Genomic DNA, 21,508 nt, shown 5'->3' with positions numbered 1-21,508 from the left:
CTCATCTCCGCATTTCCTGTCGGATTCAAGCGTGAGTATCGATCCTCACCTTATGCCACAACCTTTTTTCAACGAGGTCTCCATCGGCCCTCCGAGGACCCCACCCTTGTCAACGCCCCCGCAGTACTCGAGCGCGATGTTGTCGCCGAACCGTCCGAAGATTCCATCTCCATTATTCAGACCAAGTGATCGATCGCTACCTTCCCGAGGCGTCACCGAGAACAGCATTGAAGACGCTTTTGTCGGGTTCATCTTCTACTGCAACCCTTCCTTTCCCCTCTCTACCGATACGTCCATGTTAAGGGAGCGGTTTCGAAAACTTCCGGAGAATGAGGGCAAGGCCTTTAATACGTGGACGTTATTCGAATTGATTGGGAAATTGGATCGAAAGGACATCAAGACATGGACGGAGCTGGTGCAAGAGTTGGGTGTGGAGAAGCCGAAAGAAGGACAGAGTTCACAAAAAGTTCAACAATATTCGGTCCGTTTGAAACGGTGGATGCGTGCATTGCATGTGGATGCATTCTTCGGATATCTACATGGGAAGCCGCATGAATATTTCACCAAACTCCCCCCCGCGAATGAGTCCCTCCCGGAGTCTCGGGATGGGGTTCCTTTAGAGGATGACACGGCACTGCGAGCTCTCGATCCCCGACTGAGACCGAAGAAAGGAAGGAGAAAAATTGGTGAACATGATGATGATGCCGAAAAGTTATCCGCACCACCACCGAAGCGGGTCCATTTGGATACCTCGTTAGACTTCCAGAATTCAACCGCATTTGACCAGGCCGATTTTCCAACGAGTGCTATTCCATTCAGCGCGCACCCGGATGATGGATATATCAATAGTGCCAATCCGTGGGGTCCTGGATCCGCCCTGGTTCCTGCTCATCTGCTTCCCGCACCGACATCGCAGTCGGCTGCATCTGTCACACAAACCTACAAATGGCGGGTCAACGCGCAGGACGCAATAACGCCTCATCCTATGTCTGCCATGGATCCACCCGTTCCACAGCCAGATTTCGAAGAACCCCGATCTGCCATGACCCCGTCCATGAAACGGCGCCCAAAGAGAGCCCACCATCCCAATGTCTCCTCCGCCTGGTCGACGGGATCCGGGGCAAATGGGAGGTTTAGGGGTCGGCCTCCGAATCGTGCCGTGCAAAATGGTCAGTTTGGTACTTTCCCTGCGAACCCGAGGCAGAGAGAGAGTTCGCCGGCCGAACAAGTCCGAAATACGTTTACCGTACCCGATCGATCTTCGAAATCTACCGATGCTCTGGGGGATAATACTTTCGTTAGTCCGGATCCGGACCCAACACCACAGTCGGCAGTGGCGGAAAATTCGGCCAATGCGACACCCACGACGCGTTCCGAACGTCCGCGTGAACGACTGCAGCTTCAGGTCCCCAAACATACCGGTGGGCCGGTTCATCTTGTGGCACCCGCAGTTATATTGAACGGAGAGACGAGTAGCAAATCGAACAATGGAATCACACCCGGCAGCATCCCTGCCGCGGGTGATGCGCGGGACATATCTCTCGACCCCCCTTCTCGTGCAACCGGGTCCGAGGCCGACGCACGGGAACCGCAGGTGGTCAATTGTCGACGTCTGCTGTTACGCGCCCTTTCGGCCGATCTTCTTCGTGCCGTCGTGTCGGGCCTGAGCAACGGGAGGAAGCGATTGAAGAGCACGGAAGCGAAAGCACTTGCGGAGGAGATGTTGAGTAAAATGGGCATCCAACGTACCCTCCGCGAAGATGGCCCCGACAACGGGGAGTCTGTTCAGCGTACCGATGTAATTCGGGCGGCATCATGGCTTGGTCTCAGCGATAAATTTGATCTGTCCACGGCCCGATTTGATGGCGCCGGAGTGACCTTTCCAAACTCGGGAGCTGCACTGAAACGAGTGGAGGTCCGACGATTCCGGTTCGATGATGACGGCTTCGAGAGCCCGATCGACGACGAAGAAGAATATGCCATGATTCCTCCCCGAGAAGTCCGAGAGATTTGGGACGTATCGTGGAGAGCGACGATGGGCTGCGCGGACGGGGAGTTCGGTATGCGCGATCTCGTTCTATCCCAAGCGGAGGATACGGATGCAGCTTTGAACGGCGGCAGTGGTCAAGATCATGAGGTTGATGAGAAGGTTTGGAAAGAGAGATACGTGGAATTGAAGAAGTCGATCACCAAGATCGAGCAACTGAGGGAAACGATCCTGGACGCGATCCTATGAAGGAATGAGCAATGACGTGACCGGATGGTGTAAAATGTGTTCTATGGGAACGACAGCAATCGGGAATTGCATGGCGATATTGGCGATTTCAGGAGTATTTACGGTTTTCATCATGGCGTACTGGTGTGAACCGGGTCCGGAGGATATGAGGAAAACGGATTGACTGATCAAACGTTTGCCTTTCAGTCAATGATACCCTTGCACTGTCTGTCTTCACTCTTCTTACCGTATCGATTCAATACTCATGGGGATGCAGTCCGCGTGTGAAGCTGGTCATGAAATGCCAGAGGGGCTGCTACTACGAGATGTCTCATTTACGGGCATGGCCTGCTCTGCTTGCCGCCATATTAAGTCTCAGTGACCTATGTTTGAGTTTATTCGCAGCATTCACTACACCTTATATCCCGTTCTGTTCCCGGCCAACAAAGGAAAACGGTATCCTCCCAAGTCTCAAGCTTTATATGCTATGAAAGTAGTTTGGAACTAGAAGCAGCTTAGAATTGGTGGGTAGAAGTTGTACCCTTCGGTTAGTAAGGAGGCGATGATGTTTGAGGGTCTAGAGGAGTCGGCGGCGCGGGATTCTTTGGAGGCGGTGACTTCACGTTAGGTACTACTGTAGATGCTAGAGCCCGGAATATATAAATTCTGTATGTTGCAAGGATGCCGAGCAGGTCCTCTAAGCCTACCCAATCGATATCTTAGCGAGGCCTCGTACAGAATATTTCTACCATTATTTTCCGTTGCGTCGGGTGGCTGGTAGAACCGCATGGCGAGCAGCGGATCCTGTTATGCAAGAACCCTAGTTTCCGTACTTATTTCTGGCTTATTTCCAGAAATCGGTTCCCGAGATCCACGGCTGCTTACTTCGTACTTCTTAGCGATAGCACGATGTCACACAGCTCACAGTGGCTTCCCGCCTCACAGTTCACAGTTCATACAGTTACACTGCTGATCGCTCCACTCTGGAGTGGGAATTGAAAATTGAATCCATAGACTGATGGACTCATGGACGGCGGGTTCCAGCCCTCTAGGGGCGGAGCTCGGGGTCCCCGCCAGGGTGTATTAGATAGAGCATCTATTAGTGCTGAGCTCAGAGGGACGATTCGGATTTCTACAAGCATAACTTTCACCCTTGGGATTAATTGCTAGACCTATATACCAAATGGCTAATGAGTAATGTCTCAATACCATAATGAGAAATGATCGCAGACAAAAGGTCGAATCTTCCTCAGTTGTCACTTGCCAGGGGGTATGGTGGCATAAATTGGTGCTGAGTGGCATTGCTGACATCAAGGAACTTTGAATTAAACACTCACGCTTGGCTTCAGCTCCCAAGTCTTAGCATTCAGCGACCGTGAGAGCTAGAAAGGTATCCATGGGGAAGGCATGGCATTATTGGCTTCAGGCATGTCTGATTTGACCGCTGGACCGATCGACATGGAAGATTGGACAAGGCCGGCTGCATCCGTCAGCAATTAGCAGAAGAGCTGGGCCGTCAGCATATTTTTAGGGTTTTTAGCCTCGTTCAAGTACCGAAAGGCGAAAACATCAGAAGTTGACTTTCCCTCTCCCAATGGGTTTCAACCTCCAACAATCCCGCAACAGCAACGAAGCCCTTCACGAAGCCACCAATTTCTTCCCCGGCCGTGATTTGATGTTCTGCTCAGTAAGGGCAACCCACCTGCATGAGCAGATGAATTGCCATGTCCGTTTGCAGTTTGATTGCAGCAAGGCTAGCAACCTTCGACGGGATCGGCCACATTCCCTTACAAATGGATGCAATTACGACATAGTATGATGCATAAGGCTCAAGTCCTCAAGACTTCTGGCACCAAACTGTACGGGATACACATGCCTGAGTCCTGCCGTCGGTGGAAGGGTTGGGGTGTATCCTTGTCTCTATGCAGATCTCTCGACTCTGGACTCTCTGGAGCTGGGACAGCGCTGAATTCATTACTCACCTACGGGATCGGGATAGGATCTTCTTTACAGGTGCAGGTAAGTACTATGTAGTATAATGTGACGGAATGAAACTAATACAGAAGAGACTTTTAAGTTTTAACAGCGCAGTGCATACGTAGTAATATTTCTCGCTCCATAATGGACACCATATTCCGTACTTGGTATTAGACTCTATTAGTACATGTACCCAGGTCCCGGCCATCATCCATTCACCCTTGACTGCTCACGGCTCGGACCCGTTCAAAAATCCCACGATGCTCCTTGGCCCAGCACTGATGGATCATGGCTTGACTTCAGGCTTGGAGCCTTTTCATCGGCCAGCCTCAGCCATGGATGACAGGGGGGCATCGCCTCGCTGGCCGCTGCAAGTAGATAACGCCATGTTTCCCGACCCGCTGATGCCAGTCCTCGGGGTGCCGATTTTATTCTTTTGTATCCCCAGCCCCCACAGCTGCTTACTTTGAGGAGAACGTGTTGGTTTCTTCTGTCCTGATCTTAACACCTTCGACAATAATCACTCCTCAACTTTTCATCTGTCTATTTGTCGAGCAATGTTATAGTATACGAAGCACTATCTTCAATCCGTCCGATCTATTACCATTTCCTTCGTTTTGGAGTCGCCATGAAGTTTCTATCTTTCCCTCAGCTTCTCGGGGGCTTTGCAACAGTCGGCTCAGTCGTCTTGGCTATGCCACAAGCACCGAACGATAACGCAATTCCAACGGGTTCAACGGTGAATTTCGTTACTGGAAAGCCTTCCGCTACTTCGGCTTCCCGTCAATCTTCATCAAACACAGCGTCACGCACCGGAAGCGCGAATCCGGGAAAGGCGACTCACATCATTAGTGTTGGCAAGGCCGACCACAAGTTCACGCCGGATTCCATCGAAGCAGCCGCCGGCGATACTGTTTTGTTTCAGTTCTTCCCGGCCAATCACTCGGTTGCTCGAGCGGAGTGAGTCTTCCCGTCGATTGCCCATGGCATCACCATTGACGCGTTGTAGATATAACCACCCATGCGTTGGGTGGGAGAAGTTCCACGATGACGAAAACGGAATGTTCTTTTCCGGTTTCCGCCCGGTTGACAAGATCTTGTCCAGTGTAAGTCCGTCTTTCTGAATCCACCGTGCGTCAGCTAATACGTGATAGCCACCGGAATATTCGATCCAAATCAACGATACCGAACCGATTTTCTTCTATTGCACGGCACCTGGGTCCTGTATTAACTATCAGATGGTTGGGGTCATCAATCCGAACTCTCCGGATGTCTTGGGAACTCAAAAGAACGAAGCGGCACAGGCAGCATATATGCTTCAACCAGGGGAGCCGTTCCCACCCGAGAGCGGACCGACTTCGACTGGAAGTGCGGGTCCAGGATCGACTTCCGCGTCGGGCGCGAACGGCTCTGGATCATCGGGTGGTAGTAAACTCTCAGGTGGCGCCATTGCGGGCATCGTTATAGGCTCCGTTATGGCCGTAGTCCTCGTAGTGTTGCTTTGGTGGCTGGTCGCCCGGAATAAATCTCTCCGAGATACCCTGACACGGAGCTCTGCGACCGTCAATCCGACATATCACCCTCCCGGTGGTGTAGCGGAGCCGCAGGCGTTCCAGTCTGGCGGGACCATCTTCGTCCCCATCCAAGCGGACTCACTCCGCCACAGCGGGGTGAGTTCTCCACCTCCTCCTGGCTACATGCAGGAGGCAGATGTAGGGAGCCCACGAAACAGCCATCGGGATACCTTCGCGGACTTCGGAGGTGTCTACCAAAACCCAGTGTCGGGACAGTAAGTCCATATCGCTCTACTCCAGGAACGAGCCAAACTAACATTCTCTTCTCCACCCATAGGGATAATAAGCCGACGCGAGACCCACCCAATGAACCGGCCTCGGCAGTGCACGAGATGTATGCGCCAGTGCCCCAGAATCCTAACCAACCGTAAGAGGTGGCCGGAGATCGAAATAGACGATTGAATGCTTTTGGATAGCGACCGGAGTTTTGGATCGGAATGGCTCTATTCGAGGCGAAAAGACTGGGTCAGCCAGCGCGCAACCCTTCGAGATTTGTGATTTGACGAAAGATAAGCGCCTGTCGCATGCGCCGTTTGTTGCTGCTGCGGACAAAGAACATTGGCCCTCAGTTGTACCATATATACCCGAAGTGAGTCAGAGCTAAACGTGGGTGTGGCAGCCACCCGACGATTGTACCGGAAAGTCGGAATCCCTCAGCCTTGGTATTGGCGACCTGTCTTAGGGGTGTTGTGTCTGCGGGCAAGTCCTTGTGTATGCGATTGCTTTCAACTGATTCGATTCGCAACTTTCTTTGGGGCGTTAATATGGATTGGCTTCCTATTGTGGTAATACAGATTGGCGACAGGTCCTTACTTCTTTCTTTGTCTTTGGCAGCTGAGGAGGTGACAATACACGGATCTGGTTGCTCCACACATTCCTGGTTCCTGTATATAGTGCCGATTCAAGATCGATAAGGGCTGCAGTTCTGTCGATCCGTAGTACATAGATTCCTTGGAAATAAGAATTTATATGCATAAGCAAAACTTGAAAGTCTCCGGCAATCGATCTGGGTTCTTATTTCTTCTCCAGCCAAGTCTACCTAGTATAGTACATTAATCAATAGAGTCGTGATGATCAGCATTATCAGACCTGTCCGTACTCCGGAGATATGGGTATGTACACTAGTGAATAGTAATAGCGGAAGTCCGATGGGTGACTGATGCACTGCCACGATACCAGAATTCGGATAGCCGATATGAGAGGAGCCATTGCATGGGAACCATTCTGTGAATCCAAGGGAATGGAAAGGGAGCCAAGGGGATTAGCTAAGTATGACGATTGAAGATTGAACCAATCCATTGCCGTGCTGCGGCCTTGTGGCTCGGATCGACCAACAAAGGCCGGAAATCTCAATTGCCATGTCGCGATTTTCCCTGACCAAGTCTCCATAACCACCACCACCACCTTCACCTCCACCTTTTCTCAGCCTGACCTTCCCCTCCTTCCACTGTACCACCGCGTCCCATTGTTCATGCCTGCTCTCTCGATACCCTTCTGGGGGCAAGGGTATTCAAACGATCTATATCTATATCCAGTCCTATCTGATAGTGACCTCGCTGCCTCTTCTCGCTTGTTCAACTCTCTAGAATATACTGCATCAGTCTTCACGACTCCGCGCATCGTCGTCTGCGACCACGCTGCAAACGCCAATCTTCTCCTCCATACCCTCCTCCTTCCTGCCGATATACTATGCCCGCCGACACGCAGGCGCTCTGGTTGATCTTTAACGGCTTTCAGACTGCGGAGGGACAGGAAGATACGGCATTACCGAGCGGCATTGGTTCCTTAGCCTAGCAAGACTCTCGTTCCTGCGGAATACTATCATATTCACTCTTTTCACTTGCCACGGAAGCCGGAGTTATACCAGCAGAAACCGCAACCTTACCGATCGACGACTGGCATCCTCTTAGGCGTGCCTCGAAAAATTTATACCGCGCCTTCCCAGGATGCTAACGTCCAGTCCATCGCCAACCCATCCACCCCACCCACCCACCACCCTTCGCCGTAATTCTAGCAGAAACTCTTACCGCACTACGCAAACCGATACATCCTCCCCATACTCACCCCGTGTGTGGACAAACGACTCTCCTACATTGCTTTCTCGGGACTCCATACCCATCACGAGCACCACGTCTCCGCGACTTCAAACCCATATATCTAATACCACCCGCACTTCTGATCCAGGCTCAAGGGTCGACGTAGGAACGCAATACACCCCCGAAGGACTCCCCCCAACCGCCCATAGGCGCTCACTTCCAGCCACTGAACCCATTTCCACATCTCAAGTCCCAATTCGCTCTACGGCTACAGCGGCCGATCCCAGTCCTAGCGCCTCTATCCCTTCCGTAATTCCGCCTCCCCATAGGTCCAGCAGCGCTGTGAGCAGGACATCAACCACGGGGAAGCGCCGAAAGGACGATATATCTCGAGAGGAAGAGCAATCCTCGCATAGCAGTCGAGGATCCATCACCACGGATCTGCCAAAGGTGCCACCCTCGCGGGCCAGCCCGTCAGAGGCGCCGCAGGGTATTGGTACCGGGCTCACAAACAGCAGTGAGAATGAACAGCCACGGTCTGGTGAACGGCCACCGGGGCATGTGGTGGAATCCGATCCTCGTGTTGTTGCAGGAGTCCCCGTGGAAACACCAGCAAGGACATTGCAAGCATCGACGAGTACATTCGAGGATCCGGAAGATCAAGATGTCCCCGAATCGAAACGAGCCCGACCGGCAGCGCAAGACGCCAAGACGATGCCTCGCCGGTACGAAACTGCGTCCATGCAAGACCTGGGGAAGCTCGTGGCGGAGATGTTGATGGAACTGGTCAGACTGAATGACTCCATCCCCTTGAAGGATGGCATGTTGACAAGGTTTCATTCACGGTGAGTTCATGGTTGCCTATGTTCGACCGGCTCTCACAACGCGAGGTTTGGTTGAGCGCAGAACTGACGGATGTTTTAGAGCACCTCCTGGCATATCCGTCTCCGACTACCTGTTTCGCCTAATCATCCACGCCACCCTTTCGCCTCCTCTGGTTCTCGCCATGGTCTACTACATCGACCGCCTTTGCTCCCTCTTTCCCGGCTTCACCATCTCCTCACTCACGGTCCACCGATTTCTCATCACTGCGGCCACCGTTGCATCCAAAGGTCTGTCCGACACGTTCTGGACCAACAGCACGTACGCCCGGGTGGGAGGCGTGAGCATTAAGGAGCTTGCTTTGCTTGAGCTGGACCTCTTGGAGCGGTTGGACTGGAAGATCGTACCCAAACCCGAAGTCCTCGTGGATTATTACCGCAGCTTGGTGGATCGGGCGGACGGCTACGTCCTGGAAGGGTTGAGTGCTTCGAGCGAAACGGGATCATCCATTTCAGTCGGCCAGCAGCAACCTCATGATTCGGGCCGAGAAAGATCAAGTAAATGAAGGAAATATCGATTCCGGGTTGTTAGCAGCATGGTATATCTACCATACGGCTTCGTAATGCCTTGGTCCTTGCCACCGGCACGCCACTTGCACTATCACAGTTATGTCGGGAGAGAATCTGCCTGAGATGGCAAGGAACGAGTAGCATGACGCCACATGATGCGGCGGCAAAGGACATACGAGACGCGATCACGAATGCATGGGAACGCGGGGCCATTTGCGCCTACGGTATGAGCCCCTTTATCGGGGGGTTCATTTGGATAGCATTCTAGCATATTTTCATGCCCATATATGATACCTAGGGTGATTGGATTGGGTGGAACTCAATACTGAGCAATACAACCATTATGAAAATTCCATGTGTCTACCATACAAATATGTGATGGTAAATCCCAGGAGAGGGGACCACCAGTGTATCCTACTCTTCTCTTCTGTTCTGACCTTAGTTCGTTTAGTTAATTGAGTTGTTGATTGATTGATTGATTGATTCCTGCGCCCGTCGGGCCAGCTTCGGTCGGCCCATGTGGGGAACTAGCTGACTAATCTACATTGTATCATGTATGGTGTCGTTGAATATGCTCTGATCTCATTCACCCTATCCAAATCCACGTGGCCGAGACGGCCGGTACTGGGGGGCCCTCTAGGTTCTCTACTTCGAGAACAGTTAATTGAGTTGTTGACAGCACATACTGCCAAGAATTGAACGTAAACAATGAATTGGGTGCCTCAGGCTGTAAAGCCGATTTTGGGTTTGTACCCCACTGTAGCCTGGAATAAAGCATCGCAACAACCTCAAACAATACAGATGGTTCACTTCATTTCCAGTTTTAGGCTCAGTTAAACACTGAAACGCCATTTACAAATGTTATAGGCTCAGCTGGTTACTGACCTGAATTATCCAGATTTGGTGACGCACACCGGCTCTCTCCACGTCCAGAACGCCATCCAAAGCGGGGGCTTTCTACACTCCACGATCTGATATCTCACGACTTCATAATCTCCGCGACTTCCTCTGGAGAGGAGCTGTGGAGTAATCCCATGATATGCCCGGGACAGAATAGGTTGGCCTGATTTGGGAACATCTGAGGCATGCGTTTTCAAGGACATGAGCGGCGATCTTGGACTTTGGCGTCCTCGACGCGATTTTGATCCGCGTTGGGTCCCTCATCCAGTGCGATATGTTCAGCCACCCGGACCTCTTGCGGTAGGTGAATTTCAGTCATACAGTAGCATGTGTCAAAGTCAAGGTGGGGTTGGGCCGTTGTTGTGAACTGTGCATCTCTTCTTGCGTTTATCCTGTGCTTGTTTCCGCCCTCAATGCGATTCAAAACAACAACAGGACTTTTCTAATGGTCGCCTATCATGGAGCAGTCCAACCATATTTACCGATCATTTACCACTCCTATCCCCCATGGAGCCGTCGATTATGATGGTTACCCTACAACAACCGCGTCTCGACCGTCTTCGAGCGGTCGAGATTACCGCAACGTTCTGGCATCACCCCGCCGAAGCTCGCTTCCGCTGAGTCCACCCACCCGTCTTGGTCCCGCTTCCCGTCCACCCACTCCACCACCTCAGGAGGTCTTGGCGGGCTCATGGCCACCCCCTGGCTATGGCTACGACTCAATACTGTCTCCTCGAGATGCCGATGATCTCATTTGCAATGGGGCCTCCACATTCAAGGGGTACTATGACGAGATTCCGAACGCACCACCGGGAAGCCGCCGGTTCTTTGCTGTCATGGAGTCGGAGCACTACCAGCGAACTGACCGCGCCGAAACGAATGCGGACGCTTTCAGAGATATCTCTTTGACGGTGACCGGGCCGGATGATAGTGCTTTCCCCTGGATGTCCCTCGAGCAGCCATGTATGACATATTGTTTCGGGAAGTACCCGGGAACCACGACCTTAAACTACTATGTTAGCGGCTATGGTTGCACGAATCCGACTGTGAAAGTGCAGGGACCAGTCAAGCCGAAGAAAATGAAACTGATTTCGATCTTGGACCGGCTAACAAAGCTAGAGCTTGGGTTGGAGGAGGTCAGTTCAACTTCTCCGTGAACTCATTTCCCGCTCTAACTAGAGGGGCAGGATCCGGAGAAGTTATACTCATATCTCTACGGGACATTGATTCACGATCCAGACAAGCGGTCCGAACCGCACAAAGACATGCACACGCAGATCATTGACTTGATTACGATCCTGAGTCACGTCGACTGGGTTGATTACAGCCAACTGAAGAATCAAGTCGTTGCAAAGTTTTTTGATAGCATGGATCCAGTTCGGAAACACCACTTTTTTCATCAACTGCTCCTCTCCTCGGAGCTTTATCTTCGTATCCACACTCAGGGACATACAGACAAATCCAAGCGCCAGCTTCTGATGCAGCTTCCCCCTAAGATCGCGTGGGATCTTGCCGTTGCCCAACGCTGGCTGGAAAACGTCGGGATCAAACGCGAACAGATTTCTTCCTCCCAAAGCACCTTTAGCTTCGAACTCCACAGTAAGAAGCGGCAAAAGGAAGCGCTCCTTCGCTTCGCGAACGTTCTCAAATGGCCCAACATTGGTGAAGTGCAATACATCCTATCGGAAACCGATACGGCCGAGAAGCCTGTCGAGGATCGGTCCGCCGACGCCATGGCGTGGTTCACCGGCGTCGTCCTCCCCGGGGTGACTCTCCCCTGGCTCCTCATGAACAGCCTCATTGACTGCGATCGGGCGACCGGAGAGGCGTTGAAGTACCTGACGCATATGCGGCCCTTTTCCGGGTTTCAATACCGCGCGGTCACCTACTGGAGCCACTCGTGCGTGGTGGGTAGAGTGCTTGGGGCACTTCGGGGTGTCAACACCATTGCCGGCTGGATCGGCCCGTGCAACTTTAGCCCGGACCTCAAGCGGACCGAATGCGTGCAGGTTCGACAAGCACCTGTGCCGGCCGAGCTGCAGCGGAGGCTCACCACGTCGGATTTGGACTCCATGGTGCGACGCACGCACCCTCTGGGACCATCTCAGGAAGGCTATGCGGTCAAAAATTATGACGTGTTACTTCCGGATTTCGAGGACGTCTCCGATGGGATTCGCGTGGAGAAGCTGGCCTTTGAACCGATCCGTAAACAAGATGTCAATCGAGCGAAGCTCGGAGCGGATGCACCGTTAACGTTCGATGCGACGATTTTGTTTGCCATCATGGGAAACAGTCGGCCACTGAAATTAAAGTATGATGTAGATTTTATCGCGGCGTATCCGTGCTATGGAGGTCCCCATCGTGAGTGTTCTTCGAGTCTTACCAATCTATTACTATACTGATATATTGTCCGATCCAGCTCTTTTACGAAGCTACGCCTACCGCGCAATCAAGCCAGACGGCGACTTGCTTACTCTCGACAAGCATCCATCGGCCGCGTCCTGGGATCTCCAACCGCACGACATGCCCACCCTCACGCTCGGTCACTCTCCGCCTCATCGACGCACTCACTCCGACCCATACGCACGGACTGCATCGCAGCCGGTGACGTCGACCGCACCTGTGACCGTCATCGAAGCCCTCGGCGTATCAGACAACGAGGTGTTCGCCCGCGCGTGGTGTGCATCCGTCGGCGCGCATGCTGTGGTAGCAAACACCCATTCGACATGTCTAGCCTGCGCAATCCGTGAAGCACTGGCTGCAAGAGTTGGTGTGGTGATCGTGACCAGCGGGGGAAAGAAGGCAGAGGGAAAAGGTGGGGTGGATGGATGAGTGAGGAACAGACTCAGTCCTAGGAGCGGACACCTTGAATCAACCTTTCGCCTGGATGATGAAGTCTTGTGGACTTGGACGATTTGGCTAGCAACAGGTCGAGAAAATCAAGTATCAACCGCAAGGTGGTTCCATCACTGTTAGAGTGGATTGGTCTGTCGCAAAAACAACCTCCGATCAACCCACATTCATAACGTCAAAGATCAATCTTACCTTAAACTCTATCAAACTAACAAGGTAGCTAATACCTTAACTATGTATTATACGCGACACGCGTAGTATAGATCCTTGCCTAGGACCAGCTAGCATAGAAACAGAGATTCTTCATAAATATGACTAAAATACGGAGCACGTCGTCCACATCGGTCTTCACATGCGACTGACATCGGAGCATGGATTCCCTATGGGATCCGGCTCCGTAGCCTCGGCGCGATTGTTTCAACTGCTGATAATCGAATACGGGATTCCTTCATGCTTCAGAGGCCAGAGCATGAAGTCGGACCGGGCAGGTGGAAATGCTTTGGTTCCATTCCGTCCCTAATCCGCGTACAAGATGGAGATTAGTCTCGATGTCAGATGGTATCAAGTGTTTCGGCCCCTTCTCCACTTCGGTTAACAAACCATTATTCACTACCCCCCATTTCCGACGGGTCATAGATGATGAATGATTGAATATCTTGGGGCCAACTCCCCCAAAGCCGGGGATGGTGCCTCATACAGTCATACTGATAACCCGTGTGCACATTTGCATAATTGGAGGAATTCCCGATCGATTTTAGGGATCGAGTGGGTCAAACGAGCCGAACCAAGGACTTAGTGACCCGGACGAATCGAACGAATACTAATACCGGGCCACCAAAAGGGAACACAGGCTGATCAGCTTGTGAATGGTGCCTTGCACGGTGCTGTGGTACGTAGCGTCGTGACTTGTGACAGCGGTCAAGACGTGGGGAACAATGGCTTCACATTTAAATGCCCGACGACGGGCATCTCGTCTTCTCGCTCCGACGGCCGTCGTGACAGGACTCTTGATCGCGATCATGGCCGTCCTGTCTGTACCGTCTGCCCGGGCGACGATATTGGGAACGATATCGAAATGGCTCAATGTGAAAGCCCTCGGAAGCCCCTGGCGCATTATTGCACTGATCCTCGCCATCGTCAATTTTAAGAATCTCCCATGGGTCTGGCATGTATGTCCATCCGGTGCAAGAGCATCTGATCCTCGAATTCATCGAATATCAGCTCGCGATACTAACTCTTCCTCCAGTCCCGCTTCTTCTACTCGCTTTTCCGCCAACTATACGCCCAGTCCGCCGACGCCCCCCCCGGATCCCTCTTCGCGCCCATCATCAGCACCACCCGCACCCCCCTCACCGAATGCGATTACAACATCCACAAATCCAACAGCACCTACTTCACCGACCTCGACATCGCCCGCACCCACCTAGCAATCGCTTTAATGCGCAAGAGCATCCGCGGCCTGAGCACGTACCACCGCGAGATTCGGGAACACAACCGGCAGCGTCGCGACCAAGGCCTCCCCGAGAAGGCCGTCGATGACGTCCCCGGCGACACCAAGTTGAACGGGGCCGCGATCAATGGAGCGGACACGCCGTCGATGCACACGACCCCACCGGAGACGCCCAAGGAGATCCCAGCGGGCAATTTCAACATGGCCATGGGTGGAGTCGCGTGCCTCTTCCACCGGGAGATCCCGCCGCTCGCGCGCGTGGAGATCTGGACGCGGCTAGTGAGCTGGGACCGGAAATGGCTGTACATCGTCTCGCACTTCGTGAAAGCCGGCGCATGGTCGGAAGAGATCGCCGACCAGGGCGGGTGGATCTTCCAGCCGTGGCGGAACCGGCGCGTCCCCAAAAGCGGGGGCGCGGCGCGGAAGCGACGGGAGGAGATGTCGCCGGCGGAGCGGGACGCGCACCGGGCAAAGTTGAAGAAGACGATCTACGCGAGCTCCATCGCCAAGTATGTGGTCAAGAAGGGCCGATTGACCGTCCCCCCCGAACTGGTGCTGCAGCGCTCCGATCTCCTGCCGCCGAAACCTCCCACCGCGCCGCCTGCGAACCAGCTGCCGACGCTCGCGAACCGGCAACTGCTGACGCCCGGCGCGCTGGCGACAGAGACGACGACGCCGGCGGAGCTGGATGGCGCGCCGACGTCCGCGCCGACGGATGCGGATATGTTGGAGGAGAGTCTGTTTCCGTTTAGTCAGGAGGCGGGGGAGTGGACGTGGGAGAAGATCGAGGAGCGGCGGTTGCGTGGAATGCGAATTGCGCAGCATTTTGCCGGACTGGATCGGTTGTACGATGTGTTTGGAGGCGAAGATGATCAGGCCCTGGGGATGTATAGCGATTTATGAACGGGGTCGGGCTTTGGCGTCTGGGCGGGTAACGAGTCGTTCAATATACCAGAACTAGATTCCGTCTATACCTACTACATACATGTATTTATCGAATTCGCATCCAGACATCCTTAGGGCATCATATGTTCATCACTGATGCTCCTTACCCACTGAGCCGCTTTGTACGCTTGTAAAAGAAGACCGAAAGCACGATTGCTAGCGCGACCCTCCCAGTCAGCGCGATATAGACGCCGGAACGCAGGAAATGATGGTAACCCGCCATCATGTCCATAAACATCATGGACCGATTGCCCGCCTTGTATCGGTTCGGCAGCTCGCCGAGCCAGATATCACTCCTGTCCCCCAACCCACCCTTCACCGCCGTAGTGTCCGCATCGACAACCCCCTCCACCCCTCGACGTCGAGAATTCGTGGAGTCGTCCACTCCCGACCCAACGCGTCCTTCCACGGTTTCCTTCCTCGCGGCGCGGAACCGATAGGAGATCAGAAAGATGGCGAGGCGGATGTCAGGGGCGGAGAAGGTCGGCCAGACGAAGAAGCGGAGGGGTTGAGACTCTTGCTGGCTGGTCGGTTCGGAGGGTAAGGGTTGTAGATCGAGCATGTCGGCAACGATGCCAAGCGTGAGTCCCCAGAGAAGTAGCGGCGTATTCGTTGGCGAGGGCGGAGGGTCCCGATCTAGACCGGGGAGGTGGATCTTGCTTAACAGCGATGAGGAAGTGAGGGTGGGGGGATACAGCGCATGGCTGTCAGGACACCAAACGCTCTCGGACGGCACGAGTCGGATGGCAGCAAAGAGCATATCGCCGAGCAGAGAATGTGCCGCGATTCGCAAATACGTTGAACGACCGAGATACTGGGCGGAGGCGTCCTGTCGCCAGACAGTCCGGTTCTGCGGGTCGGCTAGATTTTCCAGCGACACCCAATGCGTCGAATGGACTTCAGTGGGCTGAAGTCGAAGGGATGGGGTTTCAGGCGTCGTGAGTAGGAATATGTAGGGGCACAGGACCATGAGGCTGGATAGGACAGTTAGATCAAGGTCTCTCGAAGGGTGAATTTAATCCCATACGCTCGCTTTCCCCAATCGCTCGTGATCACCCGTTGAGACAACCCGCCAACCGTGATACAGTTCGCACCTCCTCGGCCGCCCTGTTCGCCCTCCCTCCAGGGAACCAATGTCAACCCCACCTCTTCTTCCGTTTCCCGGATTGCAGCCGCGAGGTCGTCGGCATCCTCAGGATCGCGTCGCCCCCCCGGCAGCGCGATGTGACCTCCCCAGGGATCACCCTTTCGCGACGTGCGCTTGATGAAGAGGACCTCCGGGCATCCGTGGCGGACCCAATCTTGCGCGAAGAAGTTGGAGAGGCGGTCTCGAGCGGTTGCGGCCGATGGGTTGGATTCGGCGTCGGGGGAACCGGGGGAAGGGATACTGGATGATGAGGGGGGTGGGTGGGAGTAGGTCGGACGTATGCGGAGGATAATAGCGACGGAGGCTCGCTTTTGGGTGGTCGGGGGATTGTCGACATGTTCATGGGGCTGGGAGTGAAGGTCGAGGAGGAGGGAGAGGAGGCGCGGGATCGGTATCGTCATCTTTGAGACTACCTCAAAAAGGGAGGGGGTTTCCAAAAAACCAATGGCGCAATATCGTATGTACAAGGCCAGGCATTCCCTATTCAAGATCTTCTGTTAATTCTTACGAAATATATGGTGGGTGATGACAAGGAGGTGGATATGTCGAACTTCCGAGCGTTCAGTCATGTCGGCTCGGTTCGGGAGTTAGCCGGAGTTAAGGGTTTCTCTACCACAGGTACGGCGGTATGGTACGGGACGGGATGGTAAATCGACCAAGTCTCCAACCCATCTATTTGAAGTCCAGAACTAGGTACTTAAGTACCTTAGGTAATATTACCTATCCTATTGGTATCAGCTGGCTTCGGGTTTGATGAATACCGTACTTACCGGTAGAGAGGTACAGTGTATCCCTTCAAAGGGTCAAATTAGGACCAGGTTGTGATACAACGAGCGACACCAACTTCTTTCAATTGCCATTGAGGATGGTATCCCCTTGCATGGAATTGGGAACACGTAAACATCTGCATGAGTGAGTGATTGGTATTGTGCAGTGCACCTGTGCAACTGTTATTACAGGTCCCATACTGTACAGCGGGACGAATATCGCCTCCTTCCTAAAGCCGGTTCAATGCCGGTGTCTATGCCAAAAGAAACCCAATCGTACGCCAAACGCCTTGCCATGCATCTCACATTGGCACTGCTTTAAATCCTTCAATCCCAACTCATGAGGCCTTCTGCAATCGCTTCCGCTCCTCCTCCTCCGCCTTCTCCCTCCGTTGCTCGGTTTCCACCATATCCATCCACCGGTCCTCCCCCTCATACCGCTCCTTGTGCACCCGCTTCTCCACCACCTTGCCGTCCTCCATCACCTTCACCGTCTGCCACCCCCATCGACCCTTCCCTTGCGTGGCATCTGACGCCTCCAAACCGAAGCTCGCCAACAGCACGGCAACGGTCAACCCCTGCGCATACACACGCGCCTGCACGAGCTTCTGCGATGTGGACAGGTACGGACTCCGGCCGACTATCCCCAACGCGATGCCCATGGATGCAACCCAGCTGCCGAAGACGATGGGATATCGATGCTCGGCCATATAGTCTTTCGTGCGCTCGCCCCACGTCTGCGCTGCGCGCGTCTGCCGCGCCAGCTCGCCTTTCTTGTCGCTTTGGTATTGGTTCGGGTTCAGGCTGGCTTCAAAGCTGCGGGTGAGGCGGTCGGCCAGGATGATGGCGCCGAAGGTCCCGGAGGAGCTGACGAGGAAGCATTTCATGGGAATGGTCAGGCCCCGGATGAGCTGGTAGCGGCGGGAAGCGGTGAGAACGGCGGCCCAGCCGAGTCCAAGACCGGTGATACCACCGTAAGCGAGGCCACGGATGGTTTCCCTACGTGGGAGTTAGTATGGAGACGTTGAGACGAAGGAATGCCGGCAACGGACTTTTGAAGGGCAGCTTCTACTTCTGGAGATCGGAACTTCATGATGTAATCGGCTCCCAGACGGCGAGAGGCTCTTTTTCTGGCAGATTGGAAAGTTTCGGAGAGGATGCGAGGTGGGTTGTCTTGTAATACGGACCGACAAACAAAGTCTGAATGATTGATGGACTGGCAAGATATAGAAGTGGTCAAGTGGTCAAGTAGCAGGAGAACAGGAAGAGGAGGGGAAGAAAAAACTCTTGAATTCTCTACTGGGTATATTTAATTCTTAAAAGCTCATTCATCGGGAATTTTTGTGTATTTATGTAATATGTTTGGCGTTTGACGGTAGAACAGTCCCCGTGGTGGTTCGACTTTGCGTAAAGACTGGAGAGAGAGCGGCATCGTCATCGTGCGGCAACTGATCCTCATTCCGCCCTTCCGCTTTCACACGCGCGAGGCGGCGACGTCCTACAGTTGTATTTCGGCTTTTCGTCGGACGCGAGAGACCGGATGCGAGAGATGCCCGCACGTGACTTTTTCGTCCATTTCGTTCCATCCAATTAAGAAAGAAAGTTCATCTACAACGTCTCAGTCTCTCCAGGTCTCCTGATCCGGAAATGTCAGTTATTTGTCTGTAATTCCGTACTACCTCCCTATAAATGAGTACATAATAGCTAATAAGGCTTCTTGTACGGCACGTCCCGAATACCCGGATTTCCCGTTTGGATAGCCTACTGGGCCTACATATTCTTCCAAGTTCCAACTCATCCTGCTCGGCTTACTGAGCAGCTGGCCTTCGAAGTTCTGGGCGACCGTCAATATCCTATCCCATGACTACAATTCTCCCTTCCTTTCGCCTCGGGTTGCCTCCTTTGAGCTATGTCTTGCACTACTTTTCATTTAAGACCATAATTGCGATTCTCCGTTTAGGTAGGTAGGGTGGAGGGTTGCTAATGGTGAACGTCCATCAATTCCTTTTGGCCCCGATCATGGTATCAAAGTGAGAAGACAATCCAAAACGTCAGGAGGGCTAAACGAATTTATATCTTTGCGGGGTATCATCCTTACCATCCCGGCTACATGCCATCTAAAATATGTACAAGTATTTATACTTCCTTCGCATCACAACCGTGGACGGCACCCCAGACGTCGCCACATACCATAGCTGTTTTCGAGATTGGGTGGTCCGTCGTAGATTTCCATCTCCAATGCACGAGTGTTGATCTTTAGTATAGTTAGCAAGAGACGCATCTTTGGTTGAGAATATCTCAACTCGACACTTACATGTTGGGGTCCCAATTGGTCAACCGTCTCGACCCCTAGTAGCCTCATTGCCGTTTGTGTCTCCGATTGAAGAACTGCGCACATCCATTAGTTTCAGGGTACTCTGTCTTCCACTATGAAGGTGTGAACTTACTCTCGAGCACCTTTTCAACCCCCTCTACCCCACCCGCTCCTAGCCCGTACAAGGGAGATCTACCAATCCCGACCGCTTTCGCACCCAACGCCAATGCCTTCACCACATCGGTCCCTCTTTTGATGCCGCCGTCCACCCACACGTCCACTTTATCAAACACCTCCGGGCAGTATTTGCGAATCTCCATCAGCGTGTGCACCGCGGGTGGTGCCGTGTCCATCGCCCTGCCGCCGTGGTTGCTCAGAGCGATCGCCTTCACCTGGGGCCCGTGGTTCGCGGCTAGATATGCATCTTCGTGCGTCTGGATCCCTTTCAGGACGATTGGAAGGTCGGTGTGACCCGCGAGCCATGGCAGCGTCGTCCTCCAGGTCAGATCGGCCGCCGTCCCTGCAAAGAGCGTCTTTCCCACCCCACCTTCGGCGTTGCCGCCTTCAACATTGGACACCCCATCCGCGGTGGTTTCCCCGCCTTTCGGGCCTGACGATGCAACATCAGGATTCTCCTCTCTGATCCTCTCCGTCGCCCCTTTCAACGCCGTCGCTGGCCCTTGTCTCCGCTCATCATGCTCCCTCTTCCCCGGCACCGGCGCATCCAACGTTAGCACGACGAATCGTACGTTCTTCAATTTCGCCATCCGCGCCAGCATCGCCTCGCTCTTCCGCCGGTCGGTCTGCACGTACAGCTGCCACCCGAACACCTGCTCCGCGGGCGCGCCGTCGACGATCTGCTCGGGGCTGAGCGACGCGTTGTTCGAGATGATCTGCGCGGCGCCGAACCGTGCACATGCCTGCGCGATCCCGTGCTCGCCGGCCGGGTGCGCTAGACGGGCCATCGCGGCGGGACACACGAAGATGGGGAGTTGGACGGGGAGGCGGCCGAGGAGGTGGGTGCGGAGGGAGCAGCGGGTGACGTCGAGAAAGACGCGTGGGCGGAGGAGGATGCGTTGGTAGGCGAGTTGGTTGAGAGACTTGCTGAGCAGGTCGTCGGCAGCGGAGTAGTAATATGACCAGGCGCGGGAGGAGAGGCGCTTGGTGGCGAGGGTCTCGATATCGGTGAGGGAGAGGCAATCGGAGACGGACTCGGGGGACCAGACGTTCCGGGGTTGGGAGGATGGAGCTGATGGCGGAGTAGGAGCTGATGGTTCGGCCAGTTTCGCGGGAAGCGTGGACGTATCGATGGTGCCGAGTTTGGCAGATGGTGGAAGCGCCTCTTCTAATGTTCCCGGTGGATGGATCGGGTCGAATTCTTCCGTGGCATCTTGCCCGGCAAAATTCAGGATCGCCGTGGCGCCTCCGGGGTGGGAGGGGAGAAACGACGTCACATCGTATACGACGCCATACAATATCACATAGCAACTGTCTTGGGTCTTATGTTTCGATACTAGGGTCGTGTCAATGGAGTTCATCAGAATAGGGATACGATAGGGACAAGACAGACCTTCGTCTGATGTAAATATTTTCCCCATGATGCGTTGACGTATTTGAAGGTCAGTAAAGAAACCAAAGTACTCCAGGCAATTTGGCTATCGTCGCATTAAACCATTGACTCTATACAGAAGATTTTATGAACACGCTTGTCGTGCGAATTAACAAACAGTTACAGGCATATATAAAAAGACAATGGAAGGTTTGGAACTTGCAAGGAGGAATGGATAGCAGTCGGCAGAGTGGTCATCATCAACTGTCAAGTCCCGGTTCGCTGGATAGAAATTGAGTGGGGAAATCCAATACCCGGGAAAGTTGTATGCACTGATTTCCTTACACTGGTTACGGTCACTTACGGGATACAGAACGAAGAGAATTTTCT

At 53.6% G+C, this 21,508-nt stretch overlaps 8 protein-coding genes across 8 annotated transcripts; 5 read left to right on the top strand and 3 right to left on the bottom strand.

The window, feature by feature from the left end:
• Positions 1 to 94: 94 nt before the first annotated feature.
• P152DRAFT_381625 (uncharacterized protein) lies at positions 95 to 1,228 on the top strand (the record flags this gene model as incomplete). The annotated part of the gene is made up of 1 exon (XM_033675736.1): positions 95 to 1,228. A coding segment is annotated over one exon (1,134 nt), but the record flags the coding sequence as incomplete, so codon positions are not given.
• A 3,213-nt stretch (positions 1,229 to 4,441) lies between these two features.
• P152DRAFT_456693 (uncharacterized protein) lies at positions 4,442 to 6,552 on the top strand. Its single transcript, XM_033679059.1, has 4 exons — positions 4,442 to 5,152; positions 5,202 to 5,298; positions 5,347 to 5,981; positions 6,044 to 6,552. Exons 1-4 carry the CDS (start codon positions 4,821 to 4,823, stop codon positions 6,135 to 6,137), a joined length of 1,158 nt encoding a protein of 385 aa, XP_033536071.1. The 5' UTR covers positions 4,442 to 4,820; the 3' UTR covers positions 6,138 to 6,552.
• A 1,928-nt stretch (positions 6,553 to 8,480) lies between these two features.
• P152DRAFT_393222 (cyclin-domain-containing protein) lies at positions 8,481 to 9,189 on the top strand (the record flags this gene model as incomplete). The annotated part of the gene is made up of 2 exons (XM_033676186.1): positions 8,481 to 8,647; positions 8,727 to 9,189. Coding segments are annotated over 2 exons (630 nt in total), but the record flags the coding sequence as incomplete, so codon positions are not given.
• A 700-nt stretch (positions 9,190 to 9,889) lies between these two features.
• Positions 9,890 to 13,263, top strand: P152DRAFT_432374 (uncharacterized protein). The gene is made up of 4 exons (XM_033677438.1): positions 9,890 to 10,393; positions 10,561 to 11,230; positions 11,279 to 12,454; positions 12,513 to 13,263. Exons 1-4 carry the CDS (start codon positions 10,295 to 10,297, stop codon positions 12,923 to 12,925), a joined length of 2,358 nt encoding a protein of 785 aa, XP_033536069.1. The 5' UTR covers positions 9,890 to 10,294; the 3' UTR covers positions 12,926 to 13,263.
• Positions 13,264 to 13,965: 702 nt separating this feature from the next.
• Positions 13,966 to 15,299, top strand: P152DRAFT_472204 (uncharacterized protein; the record flags this gene model as incomplete). The annotated part of the gene is made up of 2 exons (XM_033681139.1): positions 13,966 to 14,115; positions 14,193 to 15,299. 2 exons carry the CDS (start codon positions 13,966 to 13,968, stop codon positions 15,297 to 15,299), a joined length of 1,257 nt encoding a protein of 418 aa, XP_033536068.1.
• A 72-nt stretch (positions 15,300 to 15,371) lies between these two features.
• P152DRAFT_271410 (uncharacterized protein) lies at positions 15,372 to 17,267 on the bottom strand. Its single transcript, XM_033674870.1, has 3 exons — positions 17,259 to 17,267; positions 16,369 to 17,208; positions 15,372 to 16,315 (listed from the first exon to the last, which is right to left on the bottom strand). The coding sequence occupies exons 2-3, from the start codon at positions 16,887 to 16,889 to the stop codon at positions 15,445 to 15,447; spliced, it is 1,392 nt and encodes a 463-aa protein (XP_033536067.1). The 5' UTR covers positions 16,890 to 17,208; positions 17,259 to 17,267; the 3' UTR covers positions 15,372 to 15,444.
• Positions 17,267 to 18,476, bottom strand: P152DRAFT_271354 (uncharacterized protein). Its single transcript, XM_033674869.1, has 2 exons — positions 18,308 to 18,476; positions 17,267 to 18,254 (listed from the first exon to the last, which is right to left on the bottom strand). The coding sequence occupies exons 1-2, from the start codon at positions 18,346 to 18,348 to the stop codon at positions 17,594 to 17,596; spliced, it is 702 nt and encodes a 233-aa protein (XP_033536066.1). The 5' UTR covers positions 18,349 to 18,476; the 3' UTR covers positions 17,267 to 17,593.
• A 920-nt stretch (positions 18,477 to 19,396) lies between these two features.
• Positions 19,397 to 21,367, bottom strand: P152DRAFT_413243 (mitochondrial cytochrome b2). The gene is made up of 4 exons (XM_033677004.1): positions 21,140 to 21,367; positions 19,703 to 21,082; positions 19,570 to 19,643; positions 19,397 to 19,509 (listed from the first exon to the last, which is right to left on the bottom strand). Exons 1-4 carry the CDS (start codon positions 21,165 to 21,167, stop codon positions 19,408 to 19,410), a joined length of 1,584 nt encoding a protein of 527 aa, XP_033536065.1. The 5' UTR covers positions 21,168 to 21,367; the 3' UTR covers positions 19,397 to 19,407.
• Between the last annotated feature and the right edge of the window lie 141 nt (positions 21,368 to 21,508).

This window comes from Eremomyces bilateralis (genome assembly GCF_010015585.1).
Source record: "Eremomyces bilateralis CBS 781.70 unplaced genomic scaffold P152scaffold_5, whole genome shotgun sequence".
Taxonomy (NCBI): Eukaryota; Fungi; Ascomycota; class Dothideomycetes; order Eremomycetales; family Eremomycetaceae; genus Eremomyces; species Eremomyces bilateralis.
Note: the sequence above shows the minus strand (reverse complement) of the source record. Positions and strands in the feature narration are given on the sequence as shown.

Excerpts from the sequence above, each read along its gene's own strand:
- P152DRAFT_413243 (XM_033677004.1), bottom strand. The coding sequence starts at position 21,167 with ATGGGGAAAATATTTACATCAGACGAAG. Across the intron at positions 19,644-19,702 it reads GGTTGAAAAGGTGCTCGAGA|TTCTTCAATCGGAGACACAA; the intron begins GTAAGTTCACAC and ends GGATGTGCGCAG. Across the intron at positions 19,510-19,569 it reads ACCAATTGGGACCCCAACAT|ATCAACACTCGTGCATTGGA; the intron begins GTAAGTGTCGAG and ends ACTATACTAAAG.
- P152DRAFT_271354 (XM_033674869.1), bottom strand. The coding sequence starts at position 18,348 with ATGAAGTTCCGATCTCCAGAAGTAGAAGCTGCCCTTCAAAA. Across the intron at positions 18,255-18,307 it reads GTAGAAGCTGCCCTTCAAAA|GGAAACCATCCGTGGCCTCG; the intron begins GTCCGTTGCCGG and ends ACTCCCACGTAG.
- P152DRAFT_432374 (XM_033677438.1), top strand. The coding sequence starts at position 10,295 with ATGAGCGGCGATCTTGGACTTTGGCGTCCTCGACGCGATTTTGATCCG. Across the intron at positions 11,231-11,278 it reads AGAGCTTGGGTTGGAGGAGG|AGGATCCGGAGAAGTTATAC; the intron begins TCAGTTCAACTT and ends AACTAGAGGGGC. Across the intron at positions 12,455-12,512 it reads GTGCTATGGAGGTCCCCATC|CTCTTTTACGAAGCTACGCC; the intron begins GTGAGTGTTCTT and ends TGTCCGATCCAG.
- P152DRAFT_456693 (XM_033679059.1), top strand. The coding sequence starts at position 4,821 with ATGAAGTTTCTATCTTTCCCTCAGCTTCTCGGGGGCTTTGCAACAGTC. Across the intron at positions 5,153-5,201 it reads CACTCGGTTGCTCGAGCGGA|ATATAACCACCCATGCGTTG; the intron begins GTGAGTCTTCCC and ends GACGCGTTGTAG. Across the intron at positions 5,982-6,043 it reads CAAAACCCAGTGTCGGGACA|GGATAATAAGCCGACGCGAG; the intron begins GTAAGTCCATAT and ends CTCCACCCATAG.
- P152DRAFT_271410 (XM_033674870.1), bottom strand. The coding sequence starts at position 16,889 with ATGACGATACCGATCCCGCGCCTCCTCTCCCTCCTCCTCGACCTTCAC. Across the intron at positions 16,316-16,368 it reads AGCGATTGGGGAAAGCGAGC|CCTCATGGTCCTGTGCCCCT; the intron begins GTATGGGATTAA and ends TGTCCTATCCAG.